The 17,780-nt window shown below is 34.5% G+C and overlaps 1 protein-coding gene across 1 annotated transcript; it reads right to left on the reverse strand.

The window, feature by feature from the left end:
* Window positions 1–14,463: 14,463 nt before the first annotated feature.
* On the reverse strand, window positions 14,464–15,539 carry LOC133669917 (L10-interacting MYB domain-containing protein-like). The gene is made up of 2 exons (XM_062090250.1): window positions 15,219–15,539; window positions 14,464–15,102 (listed from the first exon to the last, which is right to left on the reverse strand). The coding sequence occupies exons 1-2, from the start codon at window positions 15,537–15,539 to the stop codon at window positions 14,464–14,466; spliced, it is 960 nt and encodes a 319-aa protein (XP_061946234.1).
* Between the last annotated feature and the right edge of the window lie 2,241 nt (window positions 15,540–17,780).

The following is a 17,780-nucleotide window of genomic DNA, read 5'->3' on the forward strand; positions in this document are numbered from 1 at the left end:
TGTTGAGAAACAATAAAAGAAATAGTGAAATACATTGCCCTTTTATTTTGTACTAGTCAATAGAACTGCGCTTTGTCATGGGTCATATCAAAAGGTTTTTTTTGAAATGTAAAAAAATATACAGGTGTTGTTAATGCATTTTAGTGTATCAAGAAAAATTTCAATGGTGAACTAAAACGTTGATGTTTGCACTTAATAAATTTTATTGAGAATTATAAACGTCAATACATGTAAAAAAGAGTTGCTAATGTTAATTAAAGATGAAGTTTGGAGTTAAAAGATAAATATAAATTAAGATATTTGATCTTGTGTCGCAAAAAGCTTGCCAAATTCTTTAACCTAATTATATGTCAAAAGATATATGTTTTTGCAAGAAGAGCACTAATTTAAATTCCATAAGAATATAATAATTTTCTAATATAATTCCTTCTTTTTTAACCATTATTTTTTTAAAATGCACTACTAGAATTTTGTTTTTAAAAAAGCAATGAAAATGCTGATGAAAAAAATTCCATCAATAGTTTCTGATGGAAATGGCAATGAAACATTTCTGTCAGTAATTTCTAACTTAGATGGAGATGGAATAGAAAAAAAAAAGAAAATCAATAAGATTTTTGCTAGCAATTGCATTGGCAATTCCGTCAGTAATTTGACATGTCAGCAACGCTAATAGAATTGCCGATGAAAATTTCATTAACAAATATTTGTATGCAAGTAATTAGAGTTGAATAATTGAATATTTGTTTTAAAAAGGCAATGGATAATTACTAAAGATGCATGCAATCCCTAACCTCTTAAATGAATACATCTATATATACAATACATGACCTTTAACTTTCACCTCATATATTAAATGAATGGGTAGATGACCGATGGAGTCTAAGAAAGAGAGAGGGAAGATCATTTTAAGTTCGTAAATTATCTCAATGTTCTTTCTAAGTTGCTCTATATGTTGGGTATGCAACCTGTTTGAATAAATATCTCTAAGAAAGTAACTAATCTTCATAAGTGCATCCTATATTCCTTTTGAAAATAAATCCTTATAAATAACTGGAATGAGTGCTTGCATAAACACATGACAATCATGACTCTTCATTTTATTCAATTTGTATTCGTCTAAATTCACTAGTCTAGCTATGTTTGAAGTATATTCATCTAGAAATCGTAGACTCCTAAGTTATTCATAGACAAGAAGTTATACATCCTTTTATAATGTGAAGGTAGTTTTAGGCTTTGCAACACAAAATCCATTATTAACAACATCTATATTTTCACTATTACAATATAAAGTTAGATCTATTCTAGCTTTTATATTTTCATTGGTTTTTCTTTTCATATTCATAACCGTGTTAAAAATATTTTCAAATACATTTATCTCGATATGTATAACATCCAAATTATGGAGGATGATATTAGTCTTCCAATAAGAAAACTCATAAAAAATACTTTGCTTTACCTAATTGCGAGTCATACCAAAACTAAGAAACTTTTGCTTACCAGAATGAAAACCAAATATAATGCCCTTATATAATAAGATTTTATCGTATGCTTCTTCAACTAATAGTATTGAAGGTGTAACATTATTTTCATTTAAACCTTTCAAGAAGTCCTTTATGTTGTTTCTGAATCGACATGACTTGGTAAGAACCTCTAGTAGCAATAAAAAAAGAAAAAGCTTTATCATTATTAATTAAGGTAAATGTCTTATTATTATCTATAAAATATAGAAAAGATAATTTTCCATATAAACTCAACTTAAAACCATCCTATACAGAGAAAAATCATTTGTAGTTCACATCAAAGCCGCCTTCATTTGAAAACTTTATTTTCTTAAGACATTATATATCAAAGCCTTGACTAACCATAACTGATTTAACTCATCAATCAATGATTTAGCAAAAACATCTATATTCGTACCTGGATTGTAAGGACCACGTATAACCATAGATAAAAATACAAATTCTAGCTTCATACATATTCCTAGGGGTAAGTTGTGAACCGTTAATATGACCAGTCAACAAGAATAGAGTGCAGGAAAGGATCCAAATGGATTAAATCCATTTGTACATAAGACAAAATGTACATTTTATGGCTTCATTGAAAATTATGGATGCACCCTATTAAACTATTTTCAAGCTTAACCATTGAAAGGATGCATTATGACTCTATCTACCTCGTCATATGAATGATGTCATGTCATATGCTCAGTAGTCTTTGGAGACATAAATAACCTTTCCAACATGAGAGTGATTGGGAAGTATCTCAATTTTTTGTATGCGATAAGTGTCCATGCTCTACCACAATTAGATTTATATTGAGCATGCTGACAGGTTTTGCACTCAATAAAATTTATATTTTCATCGTAGTACAACATGCACAAGTTTAGACACACCGATTTTTTAATATCCTTGGTCAAAAGGTTTCATTATGAATTTTACAGCATCGAAATTATCTTTCAGCCTATTCCCTTCATGTAAAATGATTTTCACCCATTCGAGGATCCTATCATAATCGGCTTCACGCAACCTATAATCTGACTTGATGGTAAATAGTTGTGCAATGACTGATAATTTATTGTGAGTTGTACACCATTCTCATAATGGTTCATCAGAATCTTTCAAAAGTTAAAAAAAACCTAGTTGCATCTACATTTGATTTTTCATCTAAAGGGATGTTATATGAACCTTCACCTGAATAATTTTGATTCATTCACATTGTATCCATCATCATACTCCTATAAGGATTATTATTATTATCATCCACAAGCTCGTGTATGTTCCTTTGTGCAACCCAATATAAATATTTCTTGACAAACCATCATTTCTAACATTGTTTTGTAAGGAACATATGGGTCTCTATGTGCAACCTAATATAAATATTTCTTGACAAACCCTTTCTTAAATAGATATAACATCTTTATGATGAAACTTTTTCTTCTTACACTTCACATATAGACATCAAATTTCACCTTCACTAATATTCTTTAGATTAGAAAGTACAAAATTAATAAAACTCTTAACCCCTTTAAGATAATCTTACTTATACAACCCATTGGAAGAATCTCGGTACATCCAATAATGATAATCAATTACTTATGAAACCTATATAGAATATTGATGATAACATTTATTTACACCTATCCATTCAAAATAAATTTTTTTTATTAAAATTAAATTCACAATCCAATAATTAATTATCATTTGTACACAAATTTAATTTTGTCTTAAAATGTGAACGAAATAATAAAATTAAAAAACAAATAATCGTTACCCAATTAATTAATTATCCATAATTTATTCAATTCAAACTTATTCAACCTATATTAATATATTTTAATTATTATCAATTACATAAAAAAATCAATTTCCCCAAATTTCCCCAAATTTTCAATCTGGCAAAAAATTGAGAAAATATAATTGGTACTCATTAAATAACTCATCATTTCTTCAATTATAAAACATTAAGTTACAAAATCAAACTCAATTTCATCAAATGACAAATAAAATCAATATTCTCAAATCCCAAACAAACCCTAACATACAAATCATGCATTAATACAACAAAATTCTCTTGGAGAAAGCTATAAAATACTTAAATATACAAATAAACTACAAATACTATAATTTTTTAATAAATTAACCTAAAATATAAATGAATTACAAAAAAAAAGAGATTTGCTTATTTGGTGTGATGAAGTTTCACAAGAAATTAAACTTAAAGAGGTTTATGGTTTCATTACTATTTATGGTAGTGTTAATGCTTTTAGCCTAATTTAATTGATGCTTTTAACACCTCTAAGGGCCTGTTTCAGATTGTGGTAGCGGTAACGGTTTAAAGTGTTTTTCGTTTAGAAATGCATCAAAATGAAGTTTTTTATGTTTCAAAAATTATTTTTGACATCAGCACATCAAAACAATATGAAAATATAAAACATTTTTCATTTTAAACAAAAAAATCGAATTAAAAAAAAAACAATTTACACAATATTCTCAAACACACTATAAGTCATTAATAATATGTAAAGCTCATCAAAAAATATATATTCTCTTTCGATTTTGCTTGATTAAAAAACATCTACTTCCATTTTTGGCTTTGACCACGAAGACAAGATTAAAATCTTTTTTTTCCCTAATTGATCTTAAAAATGCATAATTAATTTGATAAATCTTACTTAGAAGCTAACTCTACAATTTAATATAAAAAATTAAGAAAAAACCTTCCTTAAATAGTTACATCATAAAAAAAGTAGTTTTATGTATGTTTGGTTAAAACTGTGGTTGAAATTGAGGTTAAATAAAAAGTAGTTTAATGTGTTTGGTTAAACATGCTTTTCAAATTGAGGTTATAAAATAACTAAAAAAGATATATATTAATATTGATGGTTTTTAATTTAAATATTGTAGATTTAACTACCACTATTACGTCATTAAATAAATACTACTTTATATCAAATATTTTTTATTATTCCATTAACTTATGTACAATTTCATCACGTATGAAATTCATTCGATAAGGACTATAGTTTCCATGGTTTTTTGAGTGTGTAACAAAATCAGGTAAAATATCATCAAAAACAAAATTGGAATTGCGATCAAATTCTGCATGTTGAAGATCATCAGCTTTAATCAAAGCCTTTCCATATATACACAGCCTTAATCACAACACAATCATATCCAATTCCTTCCCTTTCTCTTGCTCACAATTATGTAATAACGTTACCTTCCTTTCTCATATAATATATTACATATTTGATGTATATAAATACAAGAACACTCACCACCAAATCAGTGTGGCAGATTTCAAACATTCTTATGGTATCAGAGCTTTCATTGGATTAACATTCCAAGATTCTAATGGCCTCCAACTCATCCGATTCTTCTCCCACCCTTTTTCCTTTCAACACCATGATTCACATGGTTACAATCAAGCTCTCCTCCTCTAATTTTCTTCTATGGAAGAGTTAGCTTCTTCCTCTTCTTGACAGCCAAGGTTTGCTGGGTCATGTGGATGGCATCCTTGTACCGCCACCACAATTTGATCCTCCCACCTCTTAGATACCAAATAGCAGTCACCTAGCATGGAAAACAACTGACCAGGGTCTCCTCAGCCTTCTCCTCTCCTCTTTCACAAAGAAGGCAATGGCTGAAGCTGTCGGCCTCTCCACATCCCATGAGGTCTGGACAGCCTTGAAAAGCACCTTCAGCCACCGCTCCAAGGCTCGTGAGATTCGTCTCAAAGATGACCTTCAATTGATGAAGCGTGGCACCCGTCCAGTCATTGTCTATGCCCGTGCATTCAAGGTTTTATGCGATCAGCTTCATGGAATCGGTCGCATAGTTGTGAAATCGACAAAATTCACTGGTTTCTTTGTGGTCTCGGGCCAGATTTCTCCACTTTCTCAACTGCCTATATGGCACAAACTCTTCTCCCCTGTTTCTCTAATCTCGTCTCTAAAGCTGAGAGTTTTGAAATTTTTAAAAAATCTATGGAGACTTTAGCGCCTCCAGTTGCAACATTCACTGCCAACAGAAGCTCTTCTCATCGTGGAATCAACTCATTTCGCCAAAATCGTGGTCGTGGATACAAGTCCAGTAGCAATTCTTCTCATTCTGGACAGAGCCGTACTCACACCAACCAAGGTTGCTGTCCACCACGCTGCTAGATCTGCCGACTAGAGGGACATTATGCTAATCGCTGTAAGCAGCGCTATGATCAGCATGAACCCACAGCATACCTTACTAAATCTGATTGACACTTGGATACAGGAGCTTCCATTCACATGACTCCAGATAATTCCACATTGGAGCAATCCACAACTTACACAGGTAAGGAATGTGTAATTATAGGGAATGATGCGTCCCTACCCATTACTCACACAGGCAATATTTCCCATTCTCCAGATCTCAAATTATTAGATGTTTTGGTTGTTCCTCACCTTATTAAAAATCGTTTATCCATCAGTAAACTCACAAATTATTTTCCTTTATCAGTTACCTTTGCTAATAATTTTTTCACTGTTCAGAATTGCCTAACAGGAAAGGTGGTGTCAATCGGTAGATGTGATGGAGGCTTATTGTGCTAGAGCGCGACAATTCTGCATTTATTTTTGTCCTTAAAAATAAATCTCTTCATGCTTCATATGATTTATGGCATGCACGCCTTAGACATGTGAATCATTCTATTCTTGTTTTATTAAATAAAAAAGGACAACTTTATCTCACCTCTTTATTGCCATCTCCTAAATTATATGACACATGTCAACTTACAAAAAATCATCGCTTGCCTTATACTCGTAATGAACATAAGTCATCAAATGTGTTAGATCTAATTAACTGTGACATATGGGGTCCTTCACCTGTAAAATCTAATTTAGGCCATAATTATTATGTTTTGTTTATTGATGATTATTCTCGCTTGACTTTATCTTTTGAAATTGAAATCTAACTTCTATGATACCTTTATTCAATTTCAAAAATTTGTTGAAAATCAATATTCTTCTCGCATAAATTTTTTTCAAAGTGACGGTGGTGCAGAATTTACAAGCAATTGCTTCAAAACTCACCTTCGTACCTTGGGTATCCATCATCAGCTATCTTGCCCATATACTCCTGCCCAAAATGGTCGCGCTGAACGAAAACATCATCATGTGATTTAAAATGGTTTGGCTCTTTTTTTCCATTCTCACACTTCTCCTTGCTTCTGGGTTAATGCCTTTAGCACTGCAGCCTACATCATCAACCGATTGCCCGCACCGCTTCTCGAAGGTAAGTCCTCCTTTGAACTTCTATATGGTTCTTCTTCTAATTATGAGAATTTTCATCCTTTCGGTTGTCTTGTATATCCATGTTTACATGATTATATGCCAAATAAATTTTCCCCTCGAAGTATTCATTGTATTTTTATGGGCTAAAACACTTCTTATAAAAGGGTCCCGTTGTTTTGACCCTTCTACATCTAGAATATATATCACTTGAAATGCTCAATTTGATGAAAATTACTTTCCCTCTCTAGATACCTCTCAGGCTCAACCCATGTCTTCCCTCCAAATATCCAACCTTTTAGAACCAACCCCTCCCTATACAAACATGCATGCTTCTTCCCCAACGCCACATTCCCCGTATATTACGCAGTCCGAATCTAACTCGTGTATTCTTTATACTGATCCCGTGACTAAGCCTATGCAGATGGACAATTTTATTGCAGGTTCTTCTCCGCAGCACTCAGACCCCAGTTCAACTTCCCTTGCACCCACTGGACCGGCTCCTCCTCTTCTACTTGCTGTCTCTCAAATGAGTTCTCATCCTATGCTCACACGAGCTAAAGTTGGAATTTTTAAAACTCGGCACCTGGCAAATCTTGCTTTTTTGGGATCCTCTGGTCTTCTCTCAGCTCTTTTGGCATCTGTTGAACCAAAAGGATTCAAATCTGTTGCTAATAATCCTTCTTGGACCATTATGGATGAAGAAGTTCAAGCTTTGCAAAATAATCACATTTGGAATTTGGTCCCTCGACCAGCTAACACCAACATTGTGGGTTCTAAATGGGTATTTCAGACCAAATATTTGCCTGATGGTTCCATCGATCGTCTTAAATCTCGCCTTATTGCCAAAGGCTATACACAAATACCTGGTCTTGACTACACCAACACTTTTAGCTCAGTTATAATGGCTACCACTGTCTATGTTGTCCTATCTCTAGCTATGACAAACAAATGGCTTTTCGCCAACTTGATGTCAAGAATGCATTCCTCAATAGACATCTCACTGAACAAGTCTACATGGAACAACCTCCTGGGTACATTGATCCTCGCTTCCCTAATCATGTTTGTCAATTGAAGAAAGCTCTTTATGGACTCAAACAAGCTTCTCGTGCTTGGTTTCAGCGTTTTAGCTCTTTCCTCACTCAGCTCGGCTTTTATTGCAGTCGTGCCGACACATCATTTTTTGTCTTTAACAGAAAATCTGATGTTATTTATTTGCTTCTTTATGTTGATGACATCATCATTACAGGTAACAACTCCTCTCTTCTTCACAGTTTTACTTTAAGCTTCATTCTGAATTTGCTACTAAGGATTTGGGTTCTCTGAGTTACTTCCTTGGTCTTGAAGCTACATCCACACCCGATGGTCTCTTTATTGGTCAACTAAAATATGCTCGTGACATTCTCACTCGTGCTTAGTTACTTGATAGCAAGCTTGTTCATACCCCCATGATTGTTTCTCAGCACCTATCTTCTAATGGTTCTATGTTTTCAGATACTACTCTTTATCGATCTCTTGTTGGGGCCCTTCAATATTTGAACATCACACGTCCTAACATTGCTCATGCTGTCAACTCTGTCAGTCAGTTTTTACATTCTCCAACTAATGACCACTTTCTTGTAGTAAAATGCATTCTTTGTTATGTCAAAGGGACTTTGCATTTTTATCTCACCTTTCGCCCCTTTGCCACTTCTACTACTTTAGTTGCTTATTCTGATGCCGACTGGGCCGGATGTCCTAACACTCGTCGCTCCACCTCTAGTTATTCCATTCATCTTGGTAACAATTTGGTTTCCTGGAGTGCCAAGAAGCAACGTATCGTGTCTCGTTCAAGTTGTGAATTTGAATATCGTGCACTTGCTCTCACTGTCGCAGAATTGCTTTGGCTCACACATCTCCTTCGTGATCTGAAAGTTTCTCTTCCACAGCGTCTTCTTCTTTTATGTGACAACAAAAGTGCCATTTTCTTAAGCTCCAACTCTGTTTCTCACAAGAGGGCCAAGCACGTTGAGTTAGATTATCATTTCCTTCGCGAACTTGTTCTTGCTGACAAGCTTCGCACACAATAAGTTCCTTCTCACTTACAAGTTGCTGATATCCTCACCAAAAGTGTGCCTAAAGCTCTCTTTCAATTTTTCCTATCCAAGCTTTATATCGGTCCCAACTCAATGTTCAGCTTGCCGAGGGGGGGTGTTGAAGATCATCAGCCTTAATCAAAGCCTTTCCATATATACACAGCCTTAATCACAACAGAATCATATCTAATTCCTTCCTTTTCGCTTGCTCACAATTATGTAATAACTTTACCTTCCTTTCTCATGTAATACGTTACATATTTGATGTATATAAATACAAGAACACTCACCACCAAATCAGTGTGGCAGATTTCAAACATTCTCACCACAAATGCTTATTGAATAATATTAAATATTAATTTTTTGAGTAAAATACAATTTAAAAAAATAAAATTTTTTACCGGATCAAACATGATCCAATAAACAATGAAGATACTATTCATATAACCAGTGCCAAGTGAAATTCATTCTGTACTGTTCTCTATAAAAAATTAACAGTGTCAGGTTCACATAAACACTGCAAGAGGAGCTGCTTTCGACATATCAGCAATTTCATCATAAAATGTTTGAGCCCCACATAAACAATAAATTAAGTTTTAATATTACCAAATATATTATTTACCGGCTTACTTTAAAAGCTAAACCTACACGTAAACAAACATCCAGTATCTAATCGCAACATGACAGCCATTCTCCACAAGAAAATCAACCCATTCCAATATTATTTATTAACTAAAATCATAAAAAAGAAAATAAAATTAAATGACATCACACACCCTACACCTTGCTTCTCGACCTGCGAGATATGTGGGCGTGCAATGGATTCTTCATGGTCACAGCAAGCTGTTGCTTCTCAGACAAATCAATAACATCTCCATCCACAGCCTTCCACTCAAAATTCCAGACTAAATTAGCCACAAAATACTCCAAATGAAGCATGGCTAAGCCATATCCAGGGCAAATTCTCCTTCCAACTCCGAAAGGCATCATCTTGATCTCCCTGCTTCCTGTTATATCAAATGCTTCCCCTTCACCATTTAGAAACCTTTCAGGCTTGAAAGCCATGGGATCCTCCCACACCTTTGGATCCCACCCCATATCAGCCACCATGAAATTTACCGTCCCGTTTTTAGGAATCAGATACCCACCCAACACCGTATCTTCAGTCACAGCATGTGGCAGAACAAAATGCCCAGGTGGGTGCCTCCGTAGACCTTCCAGAATTATTGCTTTTAAATACGGCATCTTTTGCAGATTATCGTCCTTCACCTCTCCCTCTCCTTCTCCAACGACCTCTTTCATTTCCGAAAATAGCTTCTCCTGAATCTGTGGATACTTATCCAAATTTGCCATGATCCACTGCAAGGCTGTGGTAGTAGTATCTACACCTGCAGCAAGGAACTCGATGCATAAAGTAACCATTTCGATCTCATTAAGCTTTCTTTTCTCACCAGGAAGTTGCAGATCCAGCAGCGTATCAACATAAGACAAGACATACTCATCCTTCTTGCCCTCCACATTTGATTTTCCCAACTTCTCTTCCTTCAACTTCTTTCTTGCTCTTATCAATGGAATGATTACATCTTCTTGGTCCTTGCGAAGCTGCAAGAACTCTGCCCATTGCTTACGAAGCACTATCTTGCTCAAACTTGGCCAGAAATTAAGTATATTGAATCTACGCATATTCTCAATCATGCGACGCTCGACTCGTTCGATCTCCTTAACCTGTTTCTCCTCTAACTTGTCACCGAAACACATGAGTACTAATAGACAAAACATGGCAAACTGAACATGATCCACAACACGAACAGGATCTCCAGACCTGGACAACAAGTCAAATTGACTCTTCAAGATTTGCAGCACCCATTTACGCGCATGACCAAATGTTTTAACCCGCGAAGAATGGAGGATTTCTGATGTGAGGTTTCGACGGAGGAGGCGCCAAGTCGGACCGTAAAATGAAGAGCTGATAGTCTGCCGATTGCTATTAGGGTGTGTTTGGGAAAGTGGTAGCTTTTGTGTTTGTGGTTGGTAAAAGTAGGTTTTGAAAAATCACTTTTTCTTGTGGTGTGTATATGAAAAGATGTGTTTGGTTAAAATTGTGGTTTAAAGTATTGTTGTCTAATAAGCAATTGATATTTGTTTGGTTAAGTTGCTTTTGAAAGTACTTTTGTTAATAAAATTACCAAGAAGGACACGTGTTAATTTGCAAGTTGTTAGTAGCATTTGTGAGCATTTTTTCATACATAAAGGAAACAAGAATGTTACATTATTGTTGTTCTTCAATCAGCTCATTAAACTATATGTTATTCCATCACGGACATAATTCATTCGAGAAGATCGCTGGTTGCCTTGGCTTTGTGAACATGGAAAAACATCGGCTAAAATATCATCAGGAATAAAATTAAGATTGCGATCATATTCTGTAAATGCAAAATCTTCTTGTGACTTCCTCCTAATATAGTTATGTAGTGCCATTGATGCCACTACAATCTGCACTTGCGATTTGTATGAATATGCCGGCATGTTCTGTAAAATTCTCCACCTTTGTTTCCACACTCCAAATGCACGTTCAATGACATTGCGAAGTGACGAGTGTTCACGATTGAATCGCTCTTCTCGGCTGGTTGGTTGCCCTCGACGCCGAAACTCTTGGAAGTGATATCTCTCACCTTTATATGGACCGAGATATCCATACTCATTTGGGTACCCATCATCAACTAAATAATATTTTCCTAATAACAAGGAAGAAAATTATAACAAATTTAATAAAAAAAAATATAGAATACACATTTTAAATTTAATTAACAATTAATTATTTTAATATATTTACCTTCAGGAGGTTTTGGAAATTTGATATTTGGATTGTCAATAGCCTCCAGAAAAATACGAGTATCATGAGCGCTACCTTCCCATCCTGCCCAAACAAACGTGAATTGCATATCAAAACTACATGCAGCCATTACATTCTGTGTCGGCACACCTTTTCTACCAATGAATGGCACTTGATTTTCCTGAGAAACAGAAGCACGAACATGTGTGCCGTCTATCGCATCAATGCAATTCTACAAAATATGACAAAACACAACATTAACCAACATGTCATAAATAATGACTAGCAAAATCTTAAATAATTTTTTTTTGTCATTGGTTGCAATAAACAGCATCTGGCTCACCTTAAAATGAGGCATAAATCTCGGATTCATCGCAATTTCTCGTGGAGTGTTTAAAAATTCAGAGTCCTGTGGTTTAATTATATCTACCGCAAGCAAACAAATTATCTTCAACACCTCATTAAAATTTCGACTCACAGTTTCACCAGAATGTTGAAATCTTTCTTGTACTTGTCTATTTGTTGCACCTAATGCAATTGTGTACAAAAACATTGCAACCTTCTCAATAACACTTGTCCTTCTTGATGGTTTCAGCCCATACTGTGTTTCCAAGTCATAACAAAGGGTTTGTAACGTCGTTGCATCCATCCTAAACATGTTAACACATCTTTTCCGGTGTCCTCGTACGACTTCATTCAACAATCTCATCCCTGTGTTATATGAAACCATACAAGGTTCCTTATGCACATAAGTAACATAATACAAGTGTAAAGCACCAGCAGTGCATAACAACAGCTTTTTACGATCATTTTCTCGTAGCCAAAATGAATCACCCTCATCATCAGAACAATTTTCGTCTTCATTTTCATCACTATCATCATCACTGTCACCATCATTATCTGTTCCGTTCGAATCATCCCCATCATCCCCACCATCATTAACTCCACCATTACCACCACCATTATCATCGTTGGCAGCTCCACCACTACCACCGGTACCACTACCATGGTAATTAATACTATCAATTACATGATTCATAACGATATCATAATTGTCGTCATAGTTAACACCAAACATAGCATCAACCCATTCATCTGCCATATCTACCTACACAAATTCAATTACAAACATTTGCCTTCATACCAATTCGTACCATAAATGAGTAACACGATATAATTACTATATCTTGATTAACAACAATTCAAATTTGTTTATTATTATAATATTATGGCATATGCCTGTTATGAATTGTACAAAAACAATGAGCGTGTTTGATTATTTGTTATAACACACATGGAGCAAAAGTTTTTTAAAATGCTACTTTGTTAAAGTGTAATAATCAAGTACAATCATATGAGGAAATGAAGAGGGAAGCAGCCTGGAAAAATTCATTGCATAATACCAGAAAGGAAGCAGCCTGGAAAAAAGTAACTGCACAATTCCAGGAAGAATTATTTGCCAAATTCTTGGCAAAAGCAACAGAAATGTTTACAGGTGAAACTTTCCACAAAAACACATCTAAGGGGTCATTTGAATATTCAGTAAATATTACACAAGGGATGTTGATTGAAAAAAATACACCTTGCTGTATGAGAGTTGTTAAAATAATTAATCTATTCAAAAAGTTGATTCAAATAAGAGTAACTTACTGCAAAGTGTGATTTTTTGTAGAAGCTCCCAAGACTGAATATTTTTCTTGCTGTAGTGTTTAAAGTTATGCCTCATATTGCACACAACATTATTATATAGGGGGCTACAAGTATTGTGGGACAAAAAACTAACCTCTATACACTCACCAGTTTGCTATACCAAACTGTAACAAGTTGACAGAATGCCCATACAATATGCCTGGCATATTCTCTTCCAAACTGTAACAATATGCCTGACATATTCTCTTCATGTTATGTTTTTCCTACTTTTCCTGCATTATATATACTGTGCAAGTGTCTTTATTGTGATGTTTTTATGTAGTTTGACTTGCTTTTCAGTTGTATGTACCCAATATCCTTTCAACCTGCAGCATTATATAATTATTATCAAGAAAACAAAAGCAACTGGAATAGTGTTGTGCTGAACACTTACAAATATATAATTATATCTAACGTTGGGAGCCATAGCAATTGACAGTAATTATTTTGTTTGTTTCGGCCAACAAGAACACAGTTCATCTAGCATTTTTGAATAATGCACACAATAAGGAAAAACAAAAGTCTGATATATGTTTCTCTTAAGATGTTGCAATCCGATTGGTCTAGGAAGAAAACTAACATAATATTCAGTAAATATAGCACAATTTTCTATATATTAACAGCAAACCAATTACCCAGGACAACAATTCACCATCAACATTTATAATAATTCACTATCAACATCACAATATAAATCACAAGAAGTTTACCAATATTTCATTACATGTAAAACATGTTACATTGGCAATCCATAAACACAATAAAGACCATTGATAATAATTATCCTTAAACATAACAGCAGACAACACAACAAGTGTTACCAATATTCCATTAAATTGTAAACAAGTTAGATTAGCAATCCGCAAACATAAATAAGAAAGGTTGTTCTCTACCAAAATCAGCACTACTCTTCATGCTTCAATATATCAGCCTTAAGAGTATATCCCATTATTGCAAACCTGCACATCATTTGGCAGCACAACAAAACTCTCATAACATGCAGTTGTATGTTGCAATTTATAGTAAGTAATTTTAATTAACCGCTATATCATTCTTTAAGAAACAACAAAAACTAAAAGCATCATTAAAGCAATACTAACCTTCATTTAGTGCTTTTGACTTCTCTGATGCATTTTTTGCAGCCATTGGTACTTCCTATCAAGATCTCCTATTGCTGCCCACATCTCTCTTTTATTCCTCCTAGACAAGTACTCCGTAGCAAAGCAATATAAGTCATCACCAAAAATAATATCGGGTATGGAATGAATCTCTGTCATCACCTCACTATTGCTACACCCTATCTTATCCCTACTATCATTCCTTGTTGAAACATCATCAACTAGTTTATCCCAACGTGTAAGCATTTGAGCTCCAACTCCATGAGGTTTTTTGCTTTTCTTTGTACTTTGCCCACCGCATTGCTCTCTTGCTTTTCTCTTTCCACTGCTATTTGTGGTACTGCTATTTCCCATATTAACTCCAGCAACTAAATTGCAAACATCATCTGTGTAATTGGGAATGACATCCTCCTCGGAATCACCACTCCCTTCCTCTAGATTTTCTTCTTCATTAACATGAACATCCTGAGTGTTTTGATTCACAGTATCATCATCAAATAATACTCCGGAAGATGAAGCCCAAGCATAGTGTCCAGTCGCCACAACATTGCTGAACATTCTATCAAACTTACTGCAAAGTGAAGGTTCAATCCCAGCATGTCTAAACTTTTTAGACCCTCTGATTTCCTGTATGGAACAAATATGAAAGAGCACATGTATAAACCATATAAAATGTGCTCAATAGTTTAAGAAATAGGACAAGATAAAGAAAAATCCAGGAAACAAGGGTATCAATAACTAACCTGAGTTTTTTTATTCCACCACTCATCACTAGCACTAATAGTTCCAAGTTCATTATTCCATCCTACTCCTGTTTCAGAAATCAGTTTTTTCCAAATCCTCCACTCCTTTTTTGCACCATCCCATTTGTTTTTTAGTTGAGTCTTAGTAAAAGCAAGACCAGTTTTCTCTTTGAAGACAGCCATAACAAATTTCCATCCGGCCTTATCAAAATGAGTGCTTGGCCTCATTCCTTTCTCAATAGCGACAATACAAATATCACAAAATGTATGCAACATCTCTTTACTCCAAGATGCTTTATCCGAGCTTTCAGCACCTTCCATTGAATGTTTTTTTCTAGCCAAATGTTATATGCATAGAAATTTCATCAAAATTGCAATTTTAAAAAATGGGAGCATGCTACCAGCAATGCAATTGATTCAAATAACTATCTGTATATTCATAGTACACAAGACATAACCACATCTTCAAATTCATACCTACTATAATCAATAAACTGCAGTTCATTAATCAACAATAAAAAACACATAACCTATCCAGATATACCATACACTGACAAATTGAAAAGAACTTCATAAATAATGAAATATTATCATTAAAAATCTGAGTACAAGCTACTTGGTTATATGACAAAACAAGCACCAATTTTATTGTAAACAACATAGCTGAGCCAAGTAAATTAATAAACAAAACCACTGCCACTAATATCATTATAGTATAACAACAACTATTTACACAACAATGGGTGGTCTCATATCACTTGGTAACCTTATATTTTTTTGTTTCTTTTATACTTTTCTAACTACAAAACTTTTAGGCCTGCGACAAATAAGTAGAACATAACAAATAAGTAGAGAAAAGTACAAAAAACAGGGATGGGGGGTTTACTCGAACTAAAATACGAGTTTGCAAGGGTACATGACAGTTTTGGCTGACCTACAATTTCTTTTCTGATCGTTTTGTAATTAACAAATAAGTGTTTTGAACCACAGTTTAAGTTCAAAAGAAAACTCTTATTAGCTTTACAATTTGGAACGTTGATTGATATAACATGGTGTTAAATAGTAAACAAAGCACACTAGTAGCAAATTCTCAATTCAACACCTCAAGACTCGCTTAAACAAAATTCCACACAACAACCAGTGTATTCTCAAAAATTGAAAATATGTCTTAGAAATGTAGAGTGAGCAGTAAAAATATACACATTCAACTTTATTGATCGAGTATCAACCTGAAACACACAAACACACAATTATACTGGGAAATGATTCTAATCCTTCACCCCCTTCACTCCCCCACCCCTCTCTTCCCCTTTCTCTCTTTTCAAAGTACCAGCATTGGAATCAGCATGAAGCCCACGTTTTTTATTTTAAAATACCAATTAATATCAGTTTTCTTTGATCCCTGAGAGCACTGAGATCTTATTCATGCAGGTGCTGAATTCTCCTCAAACGACTAAGGCCACACAAGTCTCTTATTTAATCACATACATACTACTATTGGCATTTAGAAATATCTTCCTATATTTGTGATACCAATCTTAAAAACTCTTTGCTGCACAACCTTAGAGCAGCTAATTAAGCAAATAAAAAAAATGAGATCATGCTAATAAGCACAGCACAATGAACTAACAAATCACTGTAGTAATTTTTTAAATAACAATTAACAAACTGTTATCACAACTCACTTTTTATGCAAGGTAGAGGGGAAGAAGAAAAAACACGGTCCTCAAATGCTTAAGTGTGATATTAGTCGTTAGAGCTCAGGATATTTTTCAGGAGATTCATCCCCCAACGTAACCAAATAAAAAAAAAAAAAAGAAAGCTTACCAGATCAGTCGTTATATGAAGGGGGTGTGAGATGGTGAGCAAACGGGAGTGAGCGAGCTTTTGGTACCAAAAATAGTAGGATCTGTTAATCTAGACAAAAGGCAACTAGATCTCTAAGGAGAGCTTAGCCTTAGAGATCTGTCGGCTATGATGAAGAAAAAAGGAAAGTGATGGCTTCTTGTTTGGCTCCATGATGGCTTAATGGTCTGGCACAGAAATGGGTTTTAGGGATCTGACTACAAACGTGGAGTAATAGCTTAGTGATCTTCTTGTGGCTTTTACAGATCTGGGGTATGGTGACAAAAATCTTTTGCGTTCTGGGTATTTGGATTTGGAGGAGTGATGACTTTTAGGGATTTTTCAGTCTCCAGTGAAGAAAAACAAAGTGAATCAAAATCTTTGGAGCAACGGTTACAGTGTTGTGTTTGTAAGGGGAGGATAATGTTATCTAATTTTTTCAATGGTCTTAAGCACCACAACTTTGTCAAAATTTGATTGTTTGTTTACTGTCTTCAGACCAGCTTTTCACGTGAAAAGCTGGCTAAAACTACTTCATGTTAACTGTGGTCATACCTCAAAAATTCATGTGGGGTCCACAAATTAATATCAGCTTCCTGTTGTTACCAAACAATAAAAAATTATGTTTGGACTAACCGCAAAAGCCACCACGGAGCCAAACACCATCTAAAACTACTTCATGTTAACTGTGGTCATACCTCAAAAATTCATGTGGGG

This window comes from Populus nigra, chromosome 12 (assembly GCF_951802175.1).
Source record: "Populus nigra chromosome 12, ddPopNigr1.1, whole genome shotgun sequence".
Lineage (NCBI taxonomy): Eukaryota > Viridiplantae > Streptophyta > Magnoliopsida > Malpighiales > Salicaceae > Populus > Populus nigra.